At 40.4% G+C, this 20,856-nt stretch overlaps 2 protein-coding genes across 6 annotated transcripts; one reads left to right on the forward strand and one right to left on the reverse strand.

The window, feature by feature from the left end:
* Positions 1-226: 226 nt before the first annotated feature.
* On the reverse strand, positions 227-7,447 carry LOC127986331 (tripartite motif-containing protein 16-like). Its single transcript, XM_052588620.1, has 6 exons — positions 6,795-7,447; positions 6,457-6,552; positions 6,144-6,377; positions 1,108-1,303; positions 968-997; positions 227-757 (listed from the first exon to the last, which is right to left on the reverse strand). The coding sequence occupies exons 1-6, from the start codon at positions 7,395-7,397 to the stop codon at positions 234-236; spliced, it is 1,683 nt and encodes a 560-aa protein (XP_052444580.1). The 5' UTR covers positions 7,398-7,447; the 3' UTR covers positions 227-233.
* An 8,729-nt stretch (positions 7,448-16,176) lies between these two features.
* On the forward strand, positions 16,177-20,549 carry LOC127986315 (uncharacterized). Of its 5 annotated transcripts, XR_008160792.1 has the most exons (4): positions 16,177-16,447; positions 16,510-16,726; positions 16,805-17,194; positions 20,413-20,549. XR_008160792.1 is itself a non-coding variant. In XM_052588598.1 (3 exons), exons 1-2 carry the CDS (start codon positions 16,304-16,306, stop codon positions 17,189-17,191), a joined length of 810 nt encoding a protein of 269 aa, XP_052444558.1. In that variant the 5' UTR covers positions 16,177-16,303; the 3' UTR covers positions 17,192-17,194; positions 20,378-20,527. The 5 variants fall into 5 exon arrangements, 4 of the variants coding, with proteins under 4 accessions (XP_052444558.1, XP_052444556.1, XP_052444557.1 ...); XM_052588598.1 differs by having other exon boundaries at positions 16,177-16,726; positions 20,378-20,527; XM_052588599.1 differs by having other exon boundaries at positions 16,180-16,447; positions 16,510-17,194; positions 20,378-20,527.
* The last annotated feature ends 307 nt before the right edge of the window (positions 20,550-20,856 follow it).

The raw sequence follows: 20,856 nt of genomic DNA on the forward strand, positions 1-20,856 counted from the left end.
CTATCTGTTTTCTTTCCTATGCTACGTGTACTGTGTTAACCTAACTGAGACTTGTTATAGCACTTATATATCATTGCTCTTTTGTTGTTTTTGATTGCTTCCACTGTCCTTATCTGTAAGTCGCTTTGGATAAAAGCATCTGCTAAATGAATAAATGTAAATGTAAATGTACTGATTCATCATGCAGCGCAAAGCATTATGGGTAGAATCTCTCATCAGTCTACACTGATTCATCAACACAGTTTCACTGATGATCCAGAACCAACATAAAACCCAGGATAGAGCGTCTGAGTGAATGTGGTCTGGACTGTGTGGATGAGGCTCATTGTGTCAGAGACGCTGTAGAAGGACAGAGTTCCTGCACTGTGATCCACAAACACTCCTATTCTACTGCTGATGGGCTTCACAGAGAGAACAGTCTTTATCTTATTGTGTCTGAATGAGTAACTGAAGGGAGAGCAGAACAAACTCCAGGACTGATCATTACGTCCAAACCCACACTCAACACCCGATCCCTTCCTGCCGATGTTCTTATATGACACTGATATATGCACACCTCTATCTCCACTCCACTCAATCTCCCAGTAACAGCGTCCACACACACTCTCTCTACACAACACCTGAGGATACACATCAAATCTGTCTGGATGATCCGTATACGACTGGACTGTGTTAGTGAATGTAATCACTCTGTTGTTCTCAGACAGACGGAGGCGTGTATTCACTGTGTTCAGATCCGGAGTGAGCTGATGGGAATCTGATGGAGATAAAACACATCAGAATCAGAAATTATGAATCTGTTTGATCTCATCATGTTCAGTGTATCATCAGTGTCTCAGTACAGATGAACAGATATCTGTGAACATCATCATTTACATCATCAGTTATAAAACTCTTCTTTCTCCTTCTACAGGAAGAACATGAAGACTGTCAGAGAGTTTTTCTGTTGGTTTTCTTACTGACTTACATTGTAGGAAGTCCTTCCTGGTCCTGATGACTGCAACTGTGGAAATAAACAGACATGAACAGTGTGATTCTCATGATCCTGCATCTATTCCTAACACATTTCTAATATGATGTTCTCCATGATATGAGATGATGACGGACTGGTTTCTGAGAGCAGATGAATCTCCAGGACTTTACCTCTGTCTGAGATCTTCTTGATCTCCTCTTTGCAGAAATCCTCCAGTTTGTCTCTCAGCTGATGGACAGATTCTCTCAGATCATCAAAAGAGAAGAGAGAACTGAAGAGATCATCATTTACGTCTGTAGATTCAGGAGGTGCTGAGAGAGACTGGAAACTCTACAGAAAACAGAAATCAAACTAATAAGCTCCACATTCACTCAATAACCTGCAGGAACATCAGATTTGATCTTCATTAACATTCTTCAGTCCAGCACTTCCACAGCATCAGCTTCATTCTCTTCATATTCATTAAATCTCATTAGAGCTACAGATTCTAGTATTCACCACATACACTGTTTGTGAACTTTCTAGGAAATAGTTTGGATGATAAAACATCTGCTAAGAACACAAATGTCCATCTAACAGCCCAAGCACATCAATGGAGTCTCATTGTAGAGTTGAGTAGATTTGTTCAGGAAAAACAGCTCAAAGATATGATTAGATTGACCATTATGAGAACACTTTACAATACTGCTGCACTAATATGCATTACTTCATTTTTAAAGCACAAGATAACCATGAGTTAATGCACAGCTTCTTAAGAACTAAATCATTCATTAATGATAACTACATCAGCAACTAATCAAGAGTCTGTCTGATTAATAGATTAAGTAATATATCAGTTGTTATAAATTTAAAATGTCAACCTGTATTAAATCCTTAATAACATAGTATTAATTAATAGTCTACTCTAATGTGTTAATTACACAAGTCAAAGGAGTGTGTTTCATGGTTAACAAGAAATGGTGTGACCCCAGGAATACCTCCACTCTGTCGCGCTCCTGCTCGTCTCATCTGCAACATTAATCCATTATTTGCCGCCCATTCTATCTGCCCCGGGAGTTTCCATCGATCATCATAACTGCTGTTTACATCCCTCCACAAGCAGACACTGGCTTGGCTTTGTCTGAGCTTCACGATGCGCTCAGCGGCAACATCAACAAACATCCTGACGCTGCTATTATCATCGCTGGGGACTTTAACAAAGCCAAACTCAGGCAAGTTATGTCTAATTTTTATCAACATGTTTCTTGTCCAACTAGAGGACCAAATACACTGGATCATTGCTACACTCAGTTTAAGAATGTCTACAAAGCTCGTTCACTACCGGCTTTCTGCAAATCGGACCATGCCGCCATTTTCCTCACACCGGAATATAAACAACGGCTCGTTCAAGATCCCCCGGTGCAGAGGTGGTGACGCGATGGTCCGACCAATCAGAAGCAACGTTACAGGCGGCTCTTGATGACGTAGACTGGGACATGTTTCGCGCAAGTTCATCTGACGTTAGCGAATTCACGATGTAGCGTTAAGCTTTGTAAACACGCTAGCTGAACAAGCTACGGATACAATAAATATAAGGACATTCTCAAACCAGAAACCGTGGGTGGACAAAACAATCCATGCAGCAGTAAACAAACGCACTGCTGCTTAAAACGCCGGTCTTCTATCGGAAAAAATGAGCGAGTACAAAGCATTGTGCTATGCTCTCCGACGCGCAGTAAGAGCCGCCAAACACAGACACAGGGAACGCATAGATTCACATTTCCAGCTAAATGACTCCCGACATCTGTGCCTTTGGAAATAAATCCTCTGCAGAGGCGAGAGCAGATCCGTCACTGGCTGACGAGCTAAACACTTTCTACGGCCGCTTTGAAAGCAATCGAAGCAGTGCGAGTCTGCCGATCAGCGCGTCAGGAAGCAGCAGTCAGAGCAGCGATCATCATGGGATCACCGTGTCGGAGGACGAAGTTCGGAGGGCACTAAAGAGAGTGAATGTAAGGAAAGCAGCTGGACCTGATGGGATTTCTGGCCGTGTTCTGCGGTCCTGCGCTGATCAGCTCGCTGGTTTGTTTACATCAGGGGCGTCGCTAGGCCCTTTTTAGGGGGGCTTCAGCCCCCCTAAACTTATGCCCAGCCCCCCTAAAAAATGATTTGATTAATTAATTAGTGATCGCTTCAGTCCCCTTTAAAAACTCATTTGAGACGGTGGCAAGCTGCATCAAGTTCCGGCTCCTCCCCTGATCTGAGTCTGCACGGATTCAGCGCGTTTTTCAATCCACAGGGGCGCCGAGCAGAGCGAACATCAGAGAGTACAAGGTGTGTGTGTGTGTGTGTGTGTGTGTGTGTGTGTGTGCGTGTGCGTGTGCGTGTGCGTGTGTGCGTGTGGTGTGTGTGTTCTCGCATCCAATACCAGTACGTCTTCGCTGCGTTCACTTTCAGCCTTTATCACAGTGTGACAGATGTTTTTTCTTCCAACAAAAATGAAGCGATTAACACCCATGAAAACATACTTTAGAAAACGATCATGATTTATTTTAATTTACTTTTTGAAATTGAAAACATATTATTGTGTATTTCGGCATTACATTATGCAGCCATGCAAAATAAATTATTAACGACACACATCATTGTCTGAAAGTACTAATGGCACAGAGAGAGAAACATCATGTGGAGTTATTTTGTTTTCTATTATTAAACATAATTTTGTATTAAGTAATAATTAATCATTAGTGTATCATGATACATATATTAGAGTAAGAGTAAAGGGATCTGTGATTTTTTTTTTTTTTTAAGTAATTGATTTATACAAGTGGCAAATTGATAATTATGTTATTTTTAATAAATATAAATAAATATAGAACAGATTAAACATATTGCCAATAGACAATTACATTAATACATGTTTTGTCTATATTCTGAATGAATATTAGCTGGTTAGTTAAATGATTTGAAATGAAATAAATGTTCAGGGGCTGACTTGATTTATAACCAACCGTATTGTTGATTATAAAGGCTAAAAAGCTAAAAATTTATAATAATAATAATAATATAATAATTTATATTTCATTGTAGATGGATATACAACATTTTTTTTGTTGTGCGGGAGTAGGTCTGCAAATGAGCAACAGTCAGGTGAGAATAGAACAGACAGCCTCACACACACAATACCACTGTATTCCCAAGATTCATTGCAGTCATTGAACCCTTATGTTGTTTTAATTTTCTGCCAATTTCCACGTACATTTCATAAGAAAAAGCAGTGGTATCATCAAAGGATAAACATGAATGTCCTAATACTGAATCAGGAAGTCTTTATTGTAAAAAAAATAAAAGTAAAAAAAAATATCTACATTCCCAATTCAAAATTTTCCAGTGACTGGTCACATCTAAAAAACTGTATTAGTTTTTTTTTTACAGTGTTATATATGGCTCAGTCAGTACTCCTACTCCCATATATGAAATACAGGGAATACAATGGAATAGTGGATTGCAATAAGGTTAGTAGTATACAACCCTACCCTAATAGTAAAATAATATTTTTTAATCATACCCTTATTGGGGGCTGAGCCCCCCTAAAATCAAAATCTGAGTCTCTTGCTACATCGGTGGTTCCCACCTCATTCAAAATATTTGTCATCATCCCTGTGCCTAAGAACAATAAACCCTCTTGTCTGAATGACTATCGTCCAGTTGCCCTCACATCAATAGTCATGAAGGTGTTTGAGGGACTGGTTAAAAACGTCATCTGCTCCTCCATCCCGGATACTTTGGACCCTCTTCAGTTTGCCTATCGCCCAAACAGATCCACCGATGATGCCATCTCTCACATCCTGCACTCTTCTCTTACACACATAGACAGCAATAACAGGAACTATGTAAGGCTGATATTGACTATAGCTCAGCTTTTAATACTATAGTCCCCATAAAGCTAGCTTCTAAACTCATAGACCTCGGCCTGAATTCTTCACTCTCGACTGGATCCTTGATTTCCTCACCGGCAGACCTCAAGTGGTGAAACTAGGCCAGTACATCTTCATCTACAGCGATATCATTGACTTGATTGCAAATAAAAACAGACACTATTTAAACTGAACAGAGATGACATCACTGAATTCAATGATGAACTGCCTTTAACTGTCATTTTGCATTATTGAGACACTGTTTTCCAAATGAATGTTGTTCAGTGCTTTGACGCAATGTATTTTGTTTAAAGCACTATATAAATTAAGGTGATTGATTGATTGATACATCTCCAGCTCCATCACCCTGAACGTAGGAGCCCCGCAGGGCTGTGTCCTGAGTCCCCTGTTCTACTCTCTCAGTGACTACTCACATTCAAACACAGGTTAATAAAGCCAGGCAAAGACTGTACCATCTGCGACAGCTGAGGAAATTCAGGGTCTCACCAGCAATCCTGAAAACTTTCTATTCTGGGGCTATAGAAAGTGTATTGACTCAGTGTATCTCAGTGTGGTATGGGAACAGCTCCAGTCAAGGCTGCAAAGCCCTGCAGAGAGTTGTGCGCTTAGCTGAGCGCATTTCAGGGTCTGCTCTCCCTCTCTGCAGGACATCTACCTCAAATGCTGCAGAAGTAAAGCTGCAAAAATCATCAAAGACTCCACCCACCCCAGTAATCATCTCTTCACTTTGCTGCCATCTGTAAAGCGCTTCCATAGCCTGATGGCAAAAACCGAGAGACTCAGGAGGAGTTTCTTCCCCCAGGCCATCAGGCTCTTAAACTCTAAACCAGCTTCTTAACATCCTCATGCCTCCACTTAATGTTCACTTTATCAGTATGATATTCATCATTTAATACCTCACATAGACACACTGACAGTGTCAACCTGTTTGCACATTTGCCTCTTGTACATTCCTGTACATCTTAATATGTAAGACTACAGTTTACTTTCATGCACATTATTTTGCGTTCTATATTTAATTCTACAATATACATCTTTTTTTATATTTTATTCTTATATTTTTATTGTTTCCTTTTATTAAATTCTTACATAGCTATATTTATGTATATTTTCATCTGTGTTGTTTTCTTTAATAATTGCACTGTCCATGGAGCGGACCTGACTCACATTTCACTGCTTGTTATATATGCTATATATAATTGTGTATGTGACGAAAAAAATCTTGAATCTTGAATCTTCTAGATGTGTGTTACCTGCAGGAACTGGATGTGATCCTGTGTGTGTGAAAGCTGCTCCAGCTCAGCGTCTCTCCTCCTCAGATCATTGATCTCCTGCTCCAGTCGCTCCAGTCGTTCTTCAGCTCGACTCACTGCAGTCTTTTCCTGATCTCTGATCAGTCGTATCAGCTCAGAGCGGCTGCTCTCAATGGAGCGGATGAGCTCAGTAAAGATCCTCTCACTGTCCTCCACTGCTGTCTGTGCAGAGCGCTGTTAGGACACACAGTGATTCAGCTTCAGTGAGTCTGAACTGAGACGGAGACAAACTTCTCTTCTTCTCCAGACTCACCTTATGAGACTCCACAGTCTCTCTCAGCTGCTGGAGATCTTTCTCTCTCTGCTGGATTCTCTGCTGGAGCGTCTTCTGTGTCTCCTTCAGCTGCTTCTGCAGGACAAACAGATGATCGTCAATCTCACAGAAAACTACTGCCACTAAATCATCATCTGAACAGATGAATCCAGGAAAAGTGGAGCTGATAACTAATGACTGTAGGTTCAAACTCCAGAAGTGATGATTGATCATTTACCAGCATCACACAGGAATTAAGACCTGCTTCAAACTACAAGTGTAAGTATAAAAGTGAAATAAATATCAGCAGTATTTGATCAGTGTCTAGTGTTAAATACCTGTTTCTCTGTCCTCTGATCTGCAGCTGATACAATGTCATGGTTTTTATGTTCAATAATCGTACACAGCACACATATACACTTCTGATCAGTGCGACAGAAAACCTCAAAGAGCTTCTCATGTTTCTGGCAGATCATATCCTGCAGTCGTCCAGTAGCTTCAATCACTTTGTGTGGTTTACGTGAATGAAACTCCTCATGACGGTCAAAATGAGATTGACAGTAAGATTCCAGACACACCAGACAGGACTTGACGGCTCTGTATTTTCTTCCAGTACAGACGTCACACTGCACATCTCCAGCTCCAGCGTAACAGTCATCAGAGAGTCTGGTCTTCTTCAGTTTCTCCACCAGTTCAGCCAGCATGGTGTTTCTAGCTAAAGCAGGTCTTGGACTGAAGGTCTGTCTGCACTGAGGACAGCTGTAGACTCTCTTCTGATCCTCCTGATCCCAGCAGCCTGTAATACAGCTCTTACAGTAACTGTGTCCACAGGGAATAGCCACTGGATCCTTCAGGAGATCCAGACACACTGCACACAAGAACTCCTTCTGATCCACTGAAATTCTGGCTTCTGCCATTTTACTGCTTAAATACAGAGACATACATACACAACAGCTTGACTATACTTCAGTTTCTCTTTCTCTGAACTCACATGATTCTGTTTCCTGGTTCTGTGTCTAAGTGATGTGTGTAAAACAGGTTTGTCTGTTAGTCTGTAAAACAGCTTCTTCATTCTCGCTCCCACTGAGTTTGTTTCGACACATCTGGCTGTTATTAAAGTAAACAAAAAGACCTTGACTAGTTGAAACAGGTGCGTTTAATTTGAGATCAAACTAAACTCTGTAGGAAAGTGTCTCTCCTGGAGAGGGAATGGGGAACCATGATGATGAAATGTCTACTAAATGTCAGTCTCAGACAAACACAACAGCTTTAACCTCTTTGGCAGTCAATGTCTCGTCCCTGGAGTCTGGCTCCTTTTTGGTAGCTGGACAAGTTAAACTAACCAACAGTGTTTAAAATGTTATAAAATGACCCAAAGAATCAGCCCAGCATTTGGGGTTAAAAACAACATAAAAACCGAATATTTAGTAATAATTAGTCTTTTTGTCTTGTTTTTCTGTACAAATATTTAAACATTCTAAAAAAACAATAACTTTTTCTTGAAAAGAGAAATTACTTTATTTTAAGTCTTTGTTTCTTTACAAAATCGATCAACATTAGAGTCTGAGTTAGAAAAACATCTTGGTTACGTATTTAACCACGGTTCCCTGAATAGGGAACGAGATGCTTCACATCCTTCGGTGTTATGAATGTCTGAAGCCCTATACCATCCCACCATTCTTATTGGCCAAATACCGCATCATATACCTGAGTGCCGTGAGCTATTTCACTCAGATTTTATGAACTGAAGAAATCCTATCAAGGTACGGAATGGCCGGGACCATAGGTCACTTCAATGCTGCGGTGACATCACCCTATGGGAACCCTATACCATAAGGCCTGACATACCTGATAGTTGGAATTCAAGGAAAGCATCTGCTCAAGCGGACAGAACCCGGGAGACAGGAGCCATCCTCACATCCAGACTGTAAAACTTGACAAAAGTGATCGGTGAGGAACATCCTGCCGCAGCACAGACATCATATATAGAAGAACCACTGAGAAAGCTTGTGATGAAGCCACTGCTCTCGTGAATAATAATAATAAGCTCTAACTCCTAAGGGAGAAATAGTCTGCGAACCTCATAGGCTAAAGATATAGTCTCCACCAGCCAATGGGAAATGTGCTGCTTTGTGACAGCATGGCCTCTATTTTGTGTCCTAACAGACAAAGCTGGTCGGACTCAAGCCATGAAGCTGTTCAATCAACATAAGTCTTCAGCGCTCTGACAGGGCAAAGATTTAGATCTCCTGACCCCGCCTCTGCAGGGGCTAAAGCCTCCAAGACCACTTTTTGAAAGTGAAAAGGGTTCGAAGCGACCTAGGGACATAATTAGGCCTCGGTCACAGCAATACTTTCACAGAAAGGAAAAATGGAGCGCAGATGGAGGAAAACAAAACTTGAGGTATTTCGTATTACTTGGCGGGAAAGTAACCTATCCTACAGAAAAACATTAAAAACTGCTAGATCTGATTACTTTTCTTCTCTTTTAAAAGAAAACAAACATAACCCCAGGTATTTATTCAATAAAGTGGCTAAATTAATGAAAAATAAAGCCTCATCAAGTGTTGACATTTCCCAACACCACAGCAGTAATGACTTTATGAACTACTTTACTTCTAAAATCGATACTATTAGAGATAAAATTGTAACCATTCAGCCGTCAGCTACAGTATCGCATCAGACAGTGCACTATAGACCCCCTGAGGAACAGTTCCACTCATTCTCTACTATAGGAGAGGAAGAATTGTATAAACTTGTTAAATCATCTAAACCAACAACATGTATGTTAGACCCTATACCATCTATGCTCCTAAAAGAGGTGCTTCCAGAAGTCATAGATCCTCTTCTGACTATTATAAATTCCTCATTGTCATTAGGATATGTCCCCAAAACCTTCAAACTGGCTGTTATTAAGCCTCTCATCAAAAAAACACAACTTGACCCCAAAGAACTAGTTAATTATAGACCAATCTCGAATCTCCCTTTTCTGTCCAAGATACTAGAAAAGGTGGTATCCTCACAATTATATTCCTTCTTAGAGAAAAATGGTATATGTGAGGATTTCCAGTCAGGATTTAGACCGTATCATAGTACTGAGACTGCTCTGCTTAGAGTTACAAATGATCTGCTCTTATCATCTGATCATGGGTGTATCTCTCTATTAGTTTTATTGGATCTTAGTGCTGCATTTGACACAATTGACCACAGCATTCTTTTGCATAGACTTGAACACTTTGTTGGCATCAGTGGAAGTGCATTAGCATGGTTTAAATCGTACTTATATGACCGCCATCAGTTCGTAGCAGTGAATGAAGATGTATCATATCGATCACAAGTGCAGTATGGAGTACCTCAAGGCTCAGTACTAGGGCCGCTACTCTTCACGCTTTATATGTTACCCTTGGGAGATATCATCAGGAAACATGGTGTTAGCTTTCACTGTTATGCTGATGATACTCAGTTCTATATTTCTTCGCGGCCCGGTGAAACACACCAATTTGAAAAACTAATGGAATGCATAGTCGATATAAAAAATTGGATGACGAGTAATTTCTTACTGCTAAATTCAGAAAAAACAGAGGTGTTAATTATAGGACCTAAAAACTCTGCTTGTAATAACCTAGAACACTGTCTAAGACTTGATGGTTGCTCTGTCAATTCTTCGTCATCAGTTAGGAACCTAGGTGTGCTATTTGATTGCAATCTTTCCTTAGAAAGACACATTTCTAGCATTTGTAAAACTGCATTTTTCCATCTCAAAAATATATCTAAATTACGGCCTATGCTCTCAATGTCAAATGCAGAAATGTTAATCCATGCATTTATCACCTCAAGGTTAGATTATTGTAATGCTTTATTGGGTGGTTGTTCTGCACGCTTGGTAAACAAACAACATCTAGTCCAAAATGCAGCAGCAAGAGTTCTTACTAGAACCAGGAAGTATGACCATATTAGCCCGGTCCTGTCATCACTGCACTGGCTCCCATTTAAACATCGTATAGATTTTAAAATATTGCTTATTACTTATAAAGCCCTGAATGGTTTAGCACCTCAGTATTTGAATGAGCTCCTTTTACATTATACTCCTCTACGTCCGCTACTCAAAACTCAGACAATTTGATAATACCTAGAATATCAATATCAACTGTGGGTGGCAGATCCTTTTCCTATTTGGCTCCTAAACTCTGGAATAACCTACCTAACATTGTTCGGGAGGCAGACACACTCTTGCAGTTTAAATCTAGATTAAAGACCCATCTCTTTAACCTGGCATACACATAACATACTAATATGCTTTTAATATCCAAATCCGTTAAAGAATTTTTAGGCTGTATTAATAAGGTAAACTGGAACCGGAAACACTTCACATAACACCGTACTTTCTACATCATTAGAAGAATGGCATCTACGCTAATATTAGTCTGTTTCTCTCTTATTCCAAGGTCACCGTAGCCACCAGATCCAGTCTGTATCCAGATCAGAGGGTCACTGCAGTCGCCCGGATCCAGTACGTATCCAGACCAGATGGTGGATCAGCACCTAGAAAGGACCTCTACTGCCCTGAAAGACAGCGGAGACCAGGACAACTAGAACCCAGATACAGATCCCCTGTAAAGACCTTGTCTCAGAGGAGCACCAGGACAAGACCACAGGAAACAGATAATTCTTCAGCACAACCTGACTTTGCTGCAGTCTGGAATTGAACTACTGGTTTCGTCTGGTCAGAGGAGAACTGGCCCCCAACTGAGCCTGGTTTCTCCCAAGGTTTTTTTCTCCATTCTGCCACCGATGGAGTTTCGGTTCCTTGCCGCTGTCGCCTCTGGCTTGCTTAGTTGGGGTCACTTCATCTACAGCGCTATCATTGACTTGATTGCAAATAAATGCACAGACACTACTTAAACTGAACAGAGATGACATAACTGAATTCAATGATGAACTGCCTTTAACTATCATTTTGCATTATTGACACACTATTTTCCAAATTAATGTTGTTCAGTGCTTTGACGCAATGTATTTTGTTTAAAGCACTATATCAATAAAGGTAAAGGTGACAGAGCCTGGTGCAAAATCCATGCACAAGGGCGAAACAGAAAATGCCTGTAAATCCCCAACTCTCTTGAGGGAGGATAAAGCCACAAGAAGAACTGTCTTTAAGTAGGATTTTATCCGGTATAGTTTCAAAGGGCTCAAACAGATGCCCTGATAAACCTTGCAACACAATGGATAAATCCCATGAAGGGACTCGCACAGGGCGGAAAGACTTCAGCCATCTTGCACCTTGTATAAAAAGAGAGACCAGCAGATGACGGCCCACTGAAGCAACATCTATTTATACGTGGTTAGCTGAAATGGCTGCCAGGTAAACTTTCAGAGTGGCTGGTGTTACTCCATCAGAGAAACGGTCTTGAAGGAACTCCAGTACTAAAGCCACTGGGCAGTTGTGGCGGGGGAGGTGTGGTTTAGCGAAGTCTACATCGGGAGAGCGAGTGAAGAGACGAGCGGCGGTAAGTGGTTCAGGTGAGAGACAATTAACACCTGGATCTCGTTGCAGTGATTGGCGCGGGGAACCAGTATTTAAGCAGCGTCACAGCCGGCGAAGAACGAGAGAGACGGGGACTCATGAGTGTGAGCTGGTGAGCTGTCAAGGACGTAAGACTGCAGAACCGAAGCAGAGAAGAGTTTTGTGAAGTGCCTGCACCTGCTGCATTTGTTTGTTTTGTTTTGATTAGTGTAAATCAATCAATCAATCAATCACCTTTATTTATATAGTGCTTTAAACAAAATACATTGCGCCAAAGCACTGAACAACATTCATTTGGAAAACAGTGTCTCAATAATGCAAAATGATAGTTAAAGGCAGTTCATCATTGAATTCAGTTATGTCATCTCTGTTCAGTTGAAATAGTGTCTGTTTTAATTTGCAATCAAGTCAACGATATCGCTGTAGATGAAGTGACCCCAACTAAGCAAGCCAGAGGCGACAGCGGCAAGGAACCGAAACTCCATCGGTGACAGAATGGAGAAAAAAACCTTGGGAGAAACCAGGCTCAGTTGGGGGGCCAGTTCTCCTCTGACCAGACGAAACCAGTAGTTCAATTCCAGGCTGCAGCAAAGTCAGATTGTGCAGAAGAATCATCTGTTTCCTGTGGTCTTGTCCTGGTGCTCCTCTGAGACAAGGTCTTTACAGGGGATCTGTATCTGGGGCTCTAGTTGTCCTGGTCTCCGCTGTCTTTCAGGGCAGTAGAGGTCCTTTCTAGGTGCTGATCCACCATCTGGTCTGGATACGTACTGGATCCGGGTGACTGCAGTGACCCTCTGATCTGGACACAGACTGGATCTGGTGGCCACAGTGACCTCGGAACAAGAGAGAAACAGACAAATATTAGCGTAGATGCCATTCTTCTAATGATGTAGAAAGTACGGTGTTATGTGAAGTGTTCCGGTTCCAGTTTACCTAATTAATGCAGCCTAAAAATCCTTTAACGGATTTGGATATTAAAAGCATATTAGTATGTTATGTGTATGCCAGGTTAAAGAGATGGGTCTTTAATCTAGATTTAAACTGCAAGAGTGTGTCTGCCTCCCGAACAATGTTAGGTAGGTTATTCCAGAGTTTAGGCGCCAAATAGGAAAAGGATCTGCCGCCCGCAGTTGATTTTGATATTCTAGGTATTATCAAATTGCCTGAGTTTTGAGAACGTAGCGGACGTAGAGGAGTATAATGTAAAAGGAGCTCATTCAAATACTGAGGTGCTAAACCATTCAGGGCTTTATAAGTAATAAGCAATATTTTAAAATCTATACGATGTTTGATAGGGAGCCAGTGCAGTGTGGACAGGACCGGGCTAATATGGTCATACTTCCTGGTTCTAGTAAGAACTCTTGCTGCTGCATTTTGGACTAGCTGTAGTTTGTTTACCAAGCGTGCAGAACAACCACCCAATAAAGCATTACAGTAGTCTAACCTTGAAGTCATAAATGCATGGATTAACATTTTTGCATTTGACATTGAGAGCATAGGCCGTAATTTAGATATATTTTTGAGATGGAAAAATGCAGTTTTACAAATGCTAGAAACGTGGCTTTCTAAGGAAAGATTGCGATCAAGTAGCACACCTAGGTTCCTAACTGATGACGAAGAATTGACAGAGCAACCATCAAGTCTTAGACAGTGTTCTAGGTTATTACAAGTAGAGTTTTTAGGCCCTATGATTAACACCTCTGTTTTTTCTGAATTTAGCAGTAAGAAATTACTCGTCATCCAATTTTTTATATCGACTATGCATTCCATTAGTTTTTCAAATTGGTGTGTTTCACCGGGCTGCGAGGAAATATAGAGCTGCGTATCATCAGCATAACAGTGAAAGCTAACACCATGTTTCCTGATGATATCTCCCAAGGGTAACATATAAAGCGTGAAGAGTAGCGGCCCTAGAACTGAGCCTTGAGGTACTCCATACTGCACTTGTGATCGATATGATACATCTTCATTCACTGCTACGAACTGATGGCGGTCATATAAGTACGATTTAAACCATGCTAATGCACTTCCACTGATGCCAACAAAGTGTTCAAGTCTATGCAAAAGAATGTTGTGGTCAATTGTGTCAAACGCAGCACTAAGATCCAATAAAACTAATAGAGAGATACACCCACGATCAGATGATAAGAGAAGATCATTTGTAACTCTAAGGAGAGCAGTTTCAGTACTATGATACGGTCTAAATCCTGACTGGAAATCCTCACATATACCATTTTTCTCTAAGAAGGAATATAATTGTGAGGATACCACCTTTTCTAGTATCTTGGACAGAAAAGGGAGATTCGAGATTGGTCTATAATTAACTAGTTCTCTGGGGTCAAGTTGTGGCTTTTTTATGAGAGGCTTAATAACAGCCAGTTTGAAGGTTTTGGGGACATGTCCTAATAACAATGAGGAATTAATAATAGTCAGAAGAGGACCTATGACTTTTGGAAGCACCTCTTTTAAGAGCTTAGATGGTATAGGGTCTAACATACATGTTGTAAGTTTAGATGATTTAACAAGTTTATACAATTCTTCCTCTCCTATAGTAGAGAATGAGTGGAACTGTTCCTCAGGGGGTCTATAGTGCACTGTCTGATGCGAAACTGTAGCTGACGGCTGAATGGTTGCAATTTTATCTCTAATAGTATCGATTTTAGAAGTAAAGTAGTTCATAAAGTCATTACTGCTGTGGTGTTGGGAAATGTCAACACTTGTTGAGGCTTTATTTTTCGTTAATTTAGCCACTGTATTGAATAAATACCTGGGGTTATGTTTGTTTTCTTCTAAAAGAGAAGAAAAGTAATCAGATCTAGCAGTTTTTAATGCTTTTCGGTAGGATATGCTACTTTCCCGCCAAGCAATACGAAATACCTCTAGTTTTGTTTTCCTCCAGCTGCGCTCCATTTTTCGGGCTGCTCTCTTTAGGGTGCGAGTATGCTCATTATACCATGGTGTCAAACTGTTTTCCTTAACCTTTCTTAACCGTAAAGGAGCAACTGTATTTAAAGTGCTAGAAAAGAGAGAGTCCATAGTTTCTGTTACATCATCAAGTTGTTCTGAGGTTTTGGATATGCTAAGGAATTCGGATACATCAGGAAGATAACTTAAAAAGCTGTCTTTTGTGGTAGAAGTGATGGTTCTTCGATACTTGTAACAAGAAGTAGAATTTACAATTTTGGCTATATGAAGTTTACACAGAACTAAATAATGATCTGAGATATCATCACTTGGCTGAATAATTTCAACACTATCAACATCAATTCCATGTGACAGTATTAAATCTAGAGTATGATTTCGACAATGAGTAGGTCCTGAAACGTGTTGTCTAACACCAATAGAGTTCAGAATGTCTATAAATGCTGATCCCAATACATCTTTTTCATTATCGACATGGATATTAAAATCACCAACTATTAAGACTTTATCTGCAGCCAGAACTAACTCGGATGTAAAATCACCAAACTCTTTAATAAAGTCTGTATGGTGCCCTGGTGGCCTGTATACAGTAGCCAGTACAAACATAACAGGGGATTTATCATTAACATTGGTTTCTCTGGATAATGTTATATGAAGCACCATTACTTCAAACGAGTTATACTTGAAGCCTGCCCTCTGAGAAATCCTGAAAACGTTATTGTAAATTGAAGCAACACCTCCCCCTTTGCCTTTTAGACGCGGCTCGTGTTTATAACAATAATCTTGGGGGGTGGACTCATTTAAAATAATGTAATCATCAGGTTTTAGCCAGGTTTCTGTCAAGCAGAGCACATCTATATTATGGTCAGTTATCATATTATTTACAAAAAGTGTTTTCGTAGAAATGGATCTGATATTCAATAAGCCAATCTTTATCATTTGTTTATCCATATTGCATTTGTTTTTTATTTGTTGAACCTCAATTAAATTGTTAACCTTAACTTGGTTTGGACGTTTTTTGTATTTTCTAGTTCGTGGAACAGACACAGTCTCTATAGTGTGATATCTTTTTTTTTTTCCGCTCTTCCTGTTTGTTGTTGACGGCTGAACTGCGTTTGAGCTCCGTCACTATATTCTTTTCATTGACTATTTTTAACTTAAAAATCAATTTTATACACCATCGTTTCCGTTTATATAACGCGTGAATATATCCTCTATTGTATTCTACAACAAAAACAATCAGAGCGACTCGCTATCACTAGATTTATTTTGATCTCCCGGGTCCGCTATTAGCTTTTAGCCAGTTAGCATCAGCAAGCGTGGTTGCTGCTAACTGCGCTTACATTGCTAATACTCTATTCACACACATTACCACTGCTGTACTCACTGTTACTTGCTTTAATGGCGGATGAATGTCTCCACTCTGTGCAGCTCGAGCTCGAGGCCGTGGGGAAGCAGATTCGCGACCTGGAACAGAGGCAGGCCGAGCTGAGAGAGCGGAGAGCCGCGCTGGAATCATCCCGGGCTGACGCTCACAAGTCCGGGGTAAGTATACAGCGTGCTGTTAACAGTCCCACCACGTCTACTCCGTGTGTTTCTCTGCGCAGGCCCGGTGCACCCAGGACGCGATCTTCCCAGATGTCCTTCACTGCGACGCCGGGACACCACGGACCCTGGGTGCATCCACAGCGGAGGATGCGAGCCGGGTCCCGGGCGACGACATCTCCCCCTCCTGCCTTCGAGATCTCCATCCAGAACCGCTTCGCTCCCCTCCGCGAGACAGGACGCGACGCTGTGATCATCGGAGACTCCATCGTCCGACACGTAAGTGCTACGTTAGCCGAAGGTAAAGTGCACACTCATTGTTTGCCTGGTGCTCGTGTTCTCGATGTTTCTGCGCAGATACCCGCGATCCTGAAGGACGACGAGAGCCCGAGAGCGGTCGTGCTTCACGCCGGGGTTAACGACACCACGCTGCGGCAGACGGAGACGCTGAAGAGGGACTTCAGGAGCCTGATCGAGACGGTTCGCAGCACGACGCCCGCGGCGACGATCGTCGTGTCAGGACCACTGCCCACGTATCGACGAGGACACGAAAGGTTCAGTAGACTTTTTGCTTTAAATGAATGGTTGTTGTCATGGTGTAAAGAACAGAAACTGCTATTTGTTAATAACTGGAATCTTTTCTGGGAGCGTCCTAGGCTGTTTCGCGCTGATGGATTACACCCCAGTCGAGTCGGAGCGGAGCTTCTCTCTGACAACATCTCCAGGACACTTCGCTCCATGTGACTAGTAAGTCAATTCTCAAATAACCATTATGATGAGTTTTGTTCCACCCGCTTAAATGATAAAAGTACTTGTGCTGTAAAACCTATTAAGACTGTGTCTGTTCCCCGAATAGTGAGGTCAAAATATAAATATAAATATAATGTAGGATCTAGAAAAAATCTTATCGTAATTAAACCAGAAAAATGTAAAGTAAATGAACAAAAACAATTTTTAAAGTTTGGGCTCATAAATATTAGATCACTCACACCAAAAGCAGTTATTGTAAATGAAATGATCACAGATAATAGTTTTGATTTACTCTGCTTGACTGAAACCTGGCTAAAACCAAATGATTATTTTGGTCTAAATGAGTCTACTCCACCAAACTACTGTTATAAACATGAGCCCCGTCAGACTGGTCGTGGCGGGGGTGTTGCAACAATATATAGTGATATTCTCAATGTTACCCAGAAAACAGGATACAGGTTTAACTCTTTTGAAATACTAATGCTAAATGTTACTCTGTCAGACATGCAAAAGAAATCTAATGTATCTCTTGCTCTGGCTACTGTGTATAGACCACCAGGGCCGTATACAGAATTCCTAAAAGAATTTGCAGATTTCCTCTCAGACCTTCTAGTTACAGTTGATAAGGCGCTAATCATGGGAGATTTTAATATTCACGTTGATAATACAAACGATACATTAGGACTTGCGTTTACTGACCTAATAAACTCCTTTGGAGTCAAGCAAAATGTCACCGAGCCCACTCATCGTTTTAATCATACACTAGATTTAATTATATCGCATGGCATCGATCTTACTGCTATAGATCTTGTACCTCAAAGTGATGATATTACAGACCATTTCCTCGTATCGTGCATGCTGCGTATAACTGATATTAACTATATGTCGCAGCGATACCGTCTGGGCAGAACTATTGTTCCAGCCACCAAAGACAGATTCGCAAATAACCTGCCTGATCTATCTCAACTGCTATTTGTACCCAAAAATACACATGAATTAGACAAAATTACTGACAACATGGGCACTATTTTCTCTAATACATTAGAAGCTGTTGCCCCAATCAAATTGAAAAAAGTTAGAGAAAAACGTACTGTACCATGGTATAACAGTAATACTCACTCTCTCAAGAAAGAAACTCGTAGTCTTGAACGCAAATGGAGAAAAACTAACTTAGAAGTTTTTAGAATTGCATGGAAAAACAGTATGTCCAGCTATAGACAGGCTCTAAAAACTGCTAGGGCAGAGCATATACACAAACTCATAGAAAATAACCAAAACAATCCAAGGTTTTTATTTAGCACAGTGGCTAAGTTAACAAATTACCAGACGCCACCTGATTCAAATATTCCACCAACGTTAAATAGTAATGACTTTATGAATTTCTTCACTGATAAAATAGATAACATTAGAAATACAATAGCGAATGTAGATTCTACAGCATCTAACACTTCAGTTTCATCCATCGCACCCAAACATAAACTGCAGTGCTTTACAACCATAGGACAGGAGGAGCTAAATAAACTTATCACTGTATCTAAACCAACAACATGTTTATTAGATCCTGTACCCACTAAATTACTGAAAGAGCTGTTACCTGTAGCCGAAGAACCGCTTCTCAATATCATTAACTCGTCGTTATCTTTAGGACACGTCCCAAAACCATTCAAGCTGGCGGTTATCAAGCCTCTTATTAAGAAACCAAAACTAGATCCTAGTGTACTGGCAAATTATAGGCCTATTTCAAATCTTCCATTTATGTCTAAAATTTTAGAAAAAGTTGTGTCTGCTCAATTGAGCACCTTCCTGCATAAAAATGATCTGTATGAAGAATTTCAGTCAGGTTTTAGGCCCCACCATAGCACAGAAACTGCACTTGTTAAAATTACAAATGACCTGCTCCTTGCGTCAGACCAAGGCTGCATCTCATTTCTAGTCTTACTTGATCTTAGTGCTGCGTTCGACACCATAGATCATGACATACTCATAGATCGATTACAAAACTATACAGGTATTCAAGGGCAGGCTCTAAGATGGTTTAGATCCTACCTGTCCGATCGCTACCATTTTGTGTACTTAAATGGGGAGTCATCTCATTTATCATCAGTAAAATATGGAGTGCCACAAGGATCCGTCCTAGGTCCCCTTCTATTTTCAATATACATGTTGCCCCTTGGTAATATTATTAGAAAATACGGAATTAGCTTCCACTGTTATGCTGATGATACTCAGCTATATATATCAACGAGACCAGATGAAACTTCCCAATTATCTAAGCTAACAGAGTGTGTTAAAAATGTAAAAGATTGGATGACAAATAATTTTCTCCAATTAAATTCGGATAAGACGGAGATATTAATTATTGGACCAAAAAACACTACACAGAATCTTGTAGATTACAATCTGCAACTAGACGGATGTACTGTTACTTCCTCTACAGTCAGAAATCTGGGTGTTATATTAGACAGCAATTTGTCTTTTGAAAATCATATTTCCAATGTTACAAAAACTGCATTCTTCCATCTTAGAAACATTGCCAAGCTACGAAACATGTTATCTGTTTCTGATGCAGAAAAGCTAGTTCATGCATTCATGACCTCTAGACTGGACTATTGTAATGCACTTCTAGGTGGTTGTCCTGCTTCGTCAATAAACAAGCTACAGGTAGTCCAAAATGCAGCAGCTAGAGTCCTTACGAGGTCAAGAAAATATGATCATATTACCCCAATTTTACAGTCTCTGCACTGGCTACCTATTAAGTTCCGCATCAGTTACAAATTATCATTACTTACCTATAAGGCCCTAAATGGTTTAGCTCCAGCGTACCTAACTAGCCTTCTACCACGTTACAACCCATCACGCACCCTAAGGTCACAAAACGCTGGACTTTTGGTAGTTCCTAGGATAGCAAAGTCCACTAAAGGAGGTAGAGCCTTCTCACATTTGGCTCCCAAACTCTGGAATAGCCTTCCTGATAATGTTCGGGGTTCAGACACACTCTCTTTGTTTAAATCTAGATTAAAAACACATCTCTTTCGCCAAGCATTCGAATAATGTATCTTTTTAATTGTGAGTGTAGTTGCATCTGATCAAAGGTGCATTTTTATTCATTAGCTTGGGTTAAACTAATTTTACTTTGTTGGATCAGCAGCTATGCTAATGATGTCTGTATTTTGTTTCTATGTTTTGCCACGGGATTCACATCCCGTGGTAACTAGGATTTACACAAGCTCCAGTCTGGATCCAGAACACCTGAGAAGAGATGATGCTGACCCTCAGAGGACCTCAGATGATGCTAACCCTGAATCAACAAACAGAACTAACAATTATTCCTAAATGTGTGACTTAATCATATAATAACTTAATTAATAATATTGATAGTTCATCGTCTAGCTGACTACGTCTTGTATTATTATTATTATTTTTTTTTTAGTTTTTCTAAAATCCTGTCAAATGTGCACAAACTACTAGCTACTACTAAATATTGTAGAAACATAATTTTCTGTAAAGTTGCTTTGTAACGATTTGTTTTGTAAAAAGCGCTATACAAATAAACTTGAATTGAATTGAATTGAATTGAATTGATATCTAGGTGAAAGAGTCTCTATGTGCTGAGAATTAACTGACCTCTGTGATGGGAGGCAGCTAGCAGACGGTCGGTT

This window comes from Carassius gibelio, chromosome B21 (assembly GCF_023724105.1).
Source record: "Carassius gibelio isolate Cgi1373 ecotype wild population from Czech Republic chromosome B21, carGib1.2-hapl.c, whole genome shotgun sequence".
NCBI classification, from domain to species: domain Eukaryota; kingdom Metazoa; phylum Chordata; class Actinopteri; order Cypriniformes; family Cyprinidae; genus Carassius; species Carassius gibelio.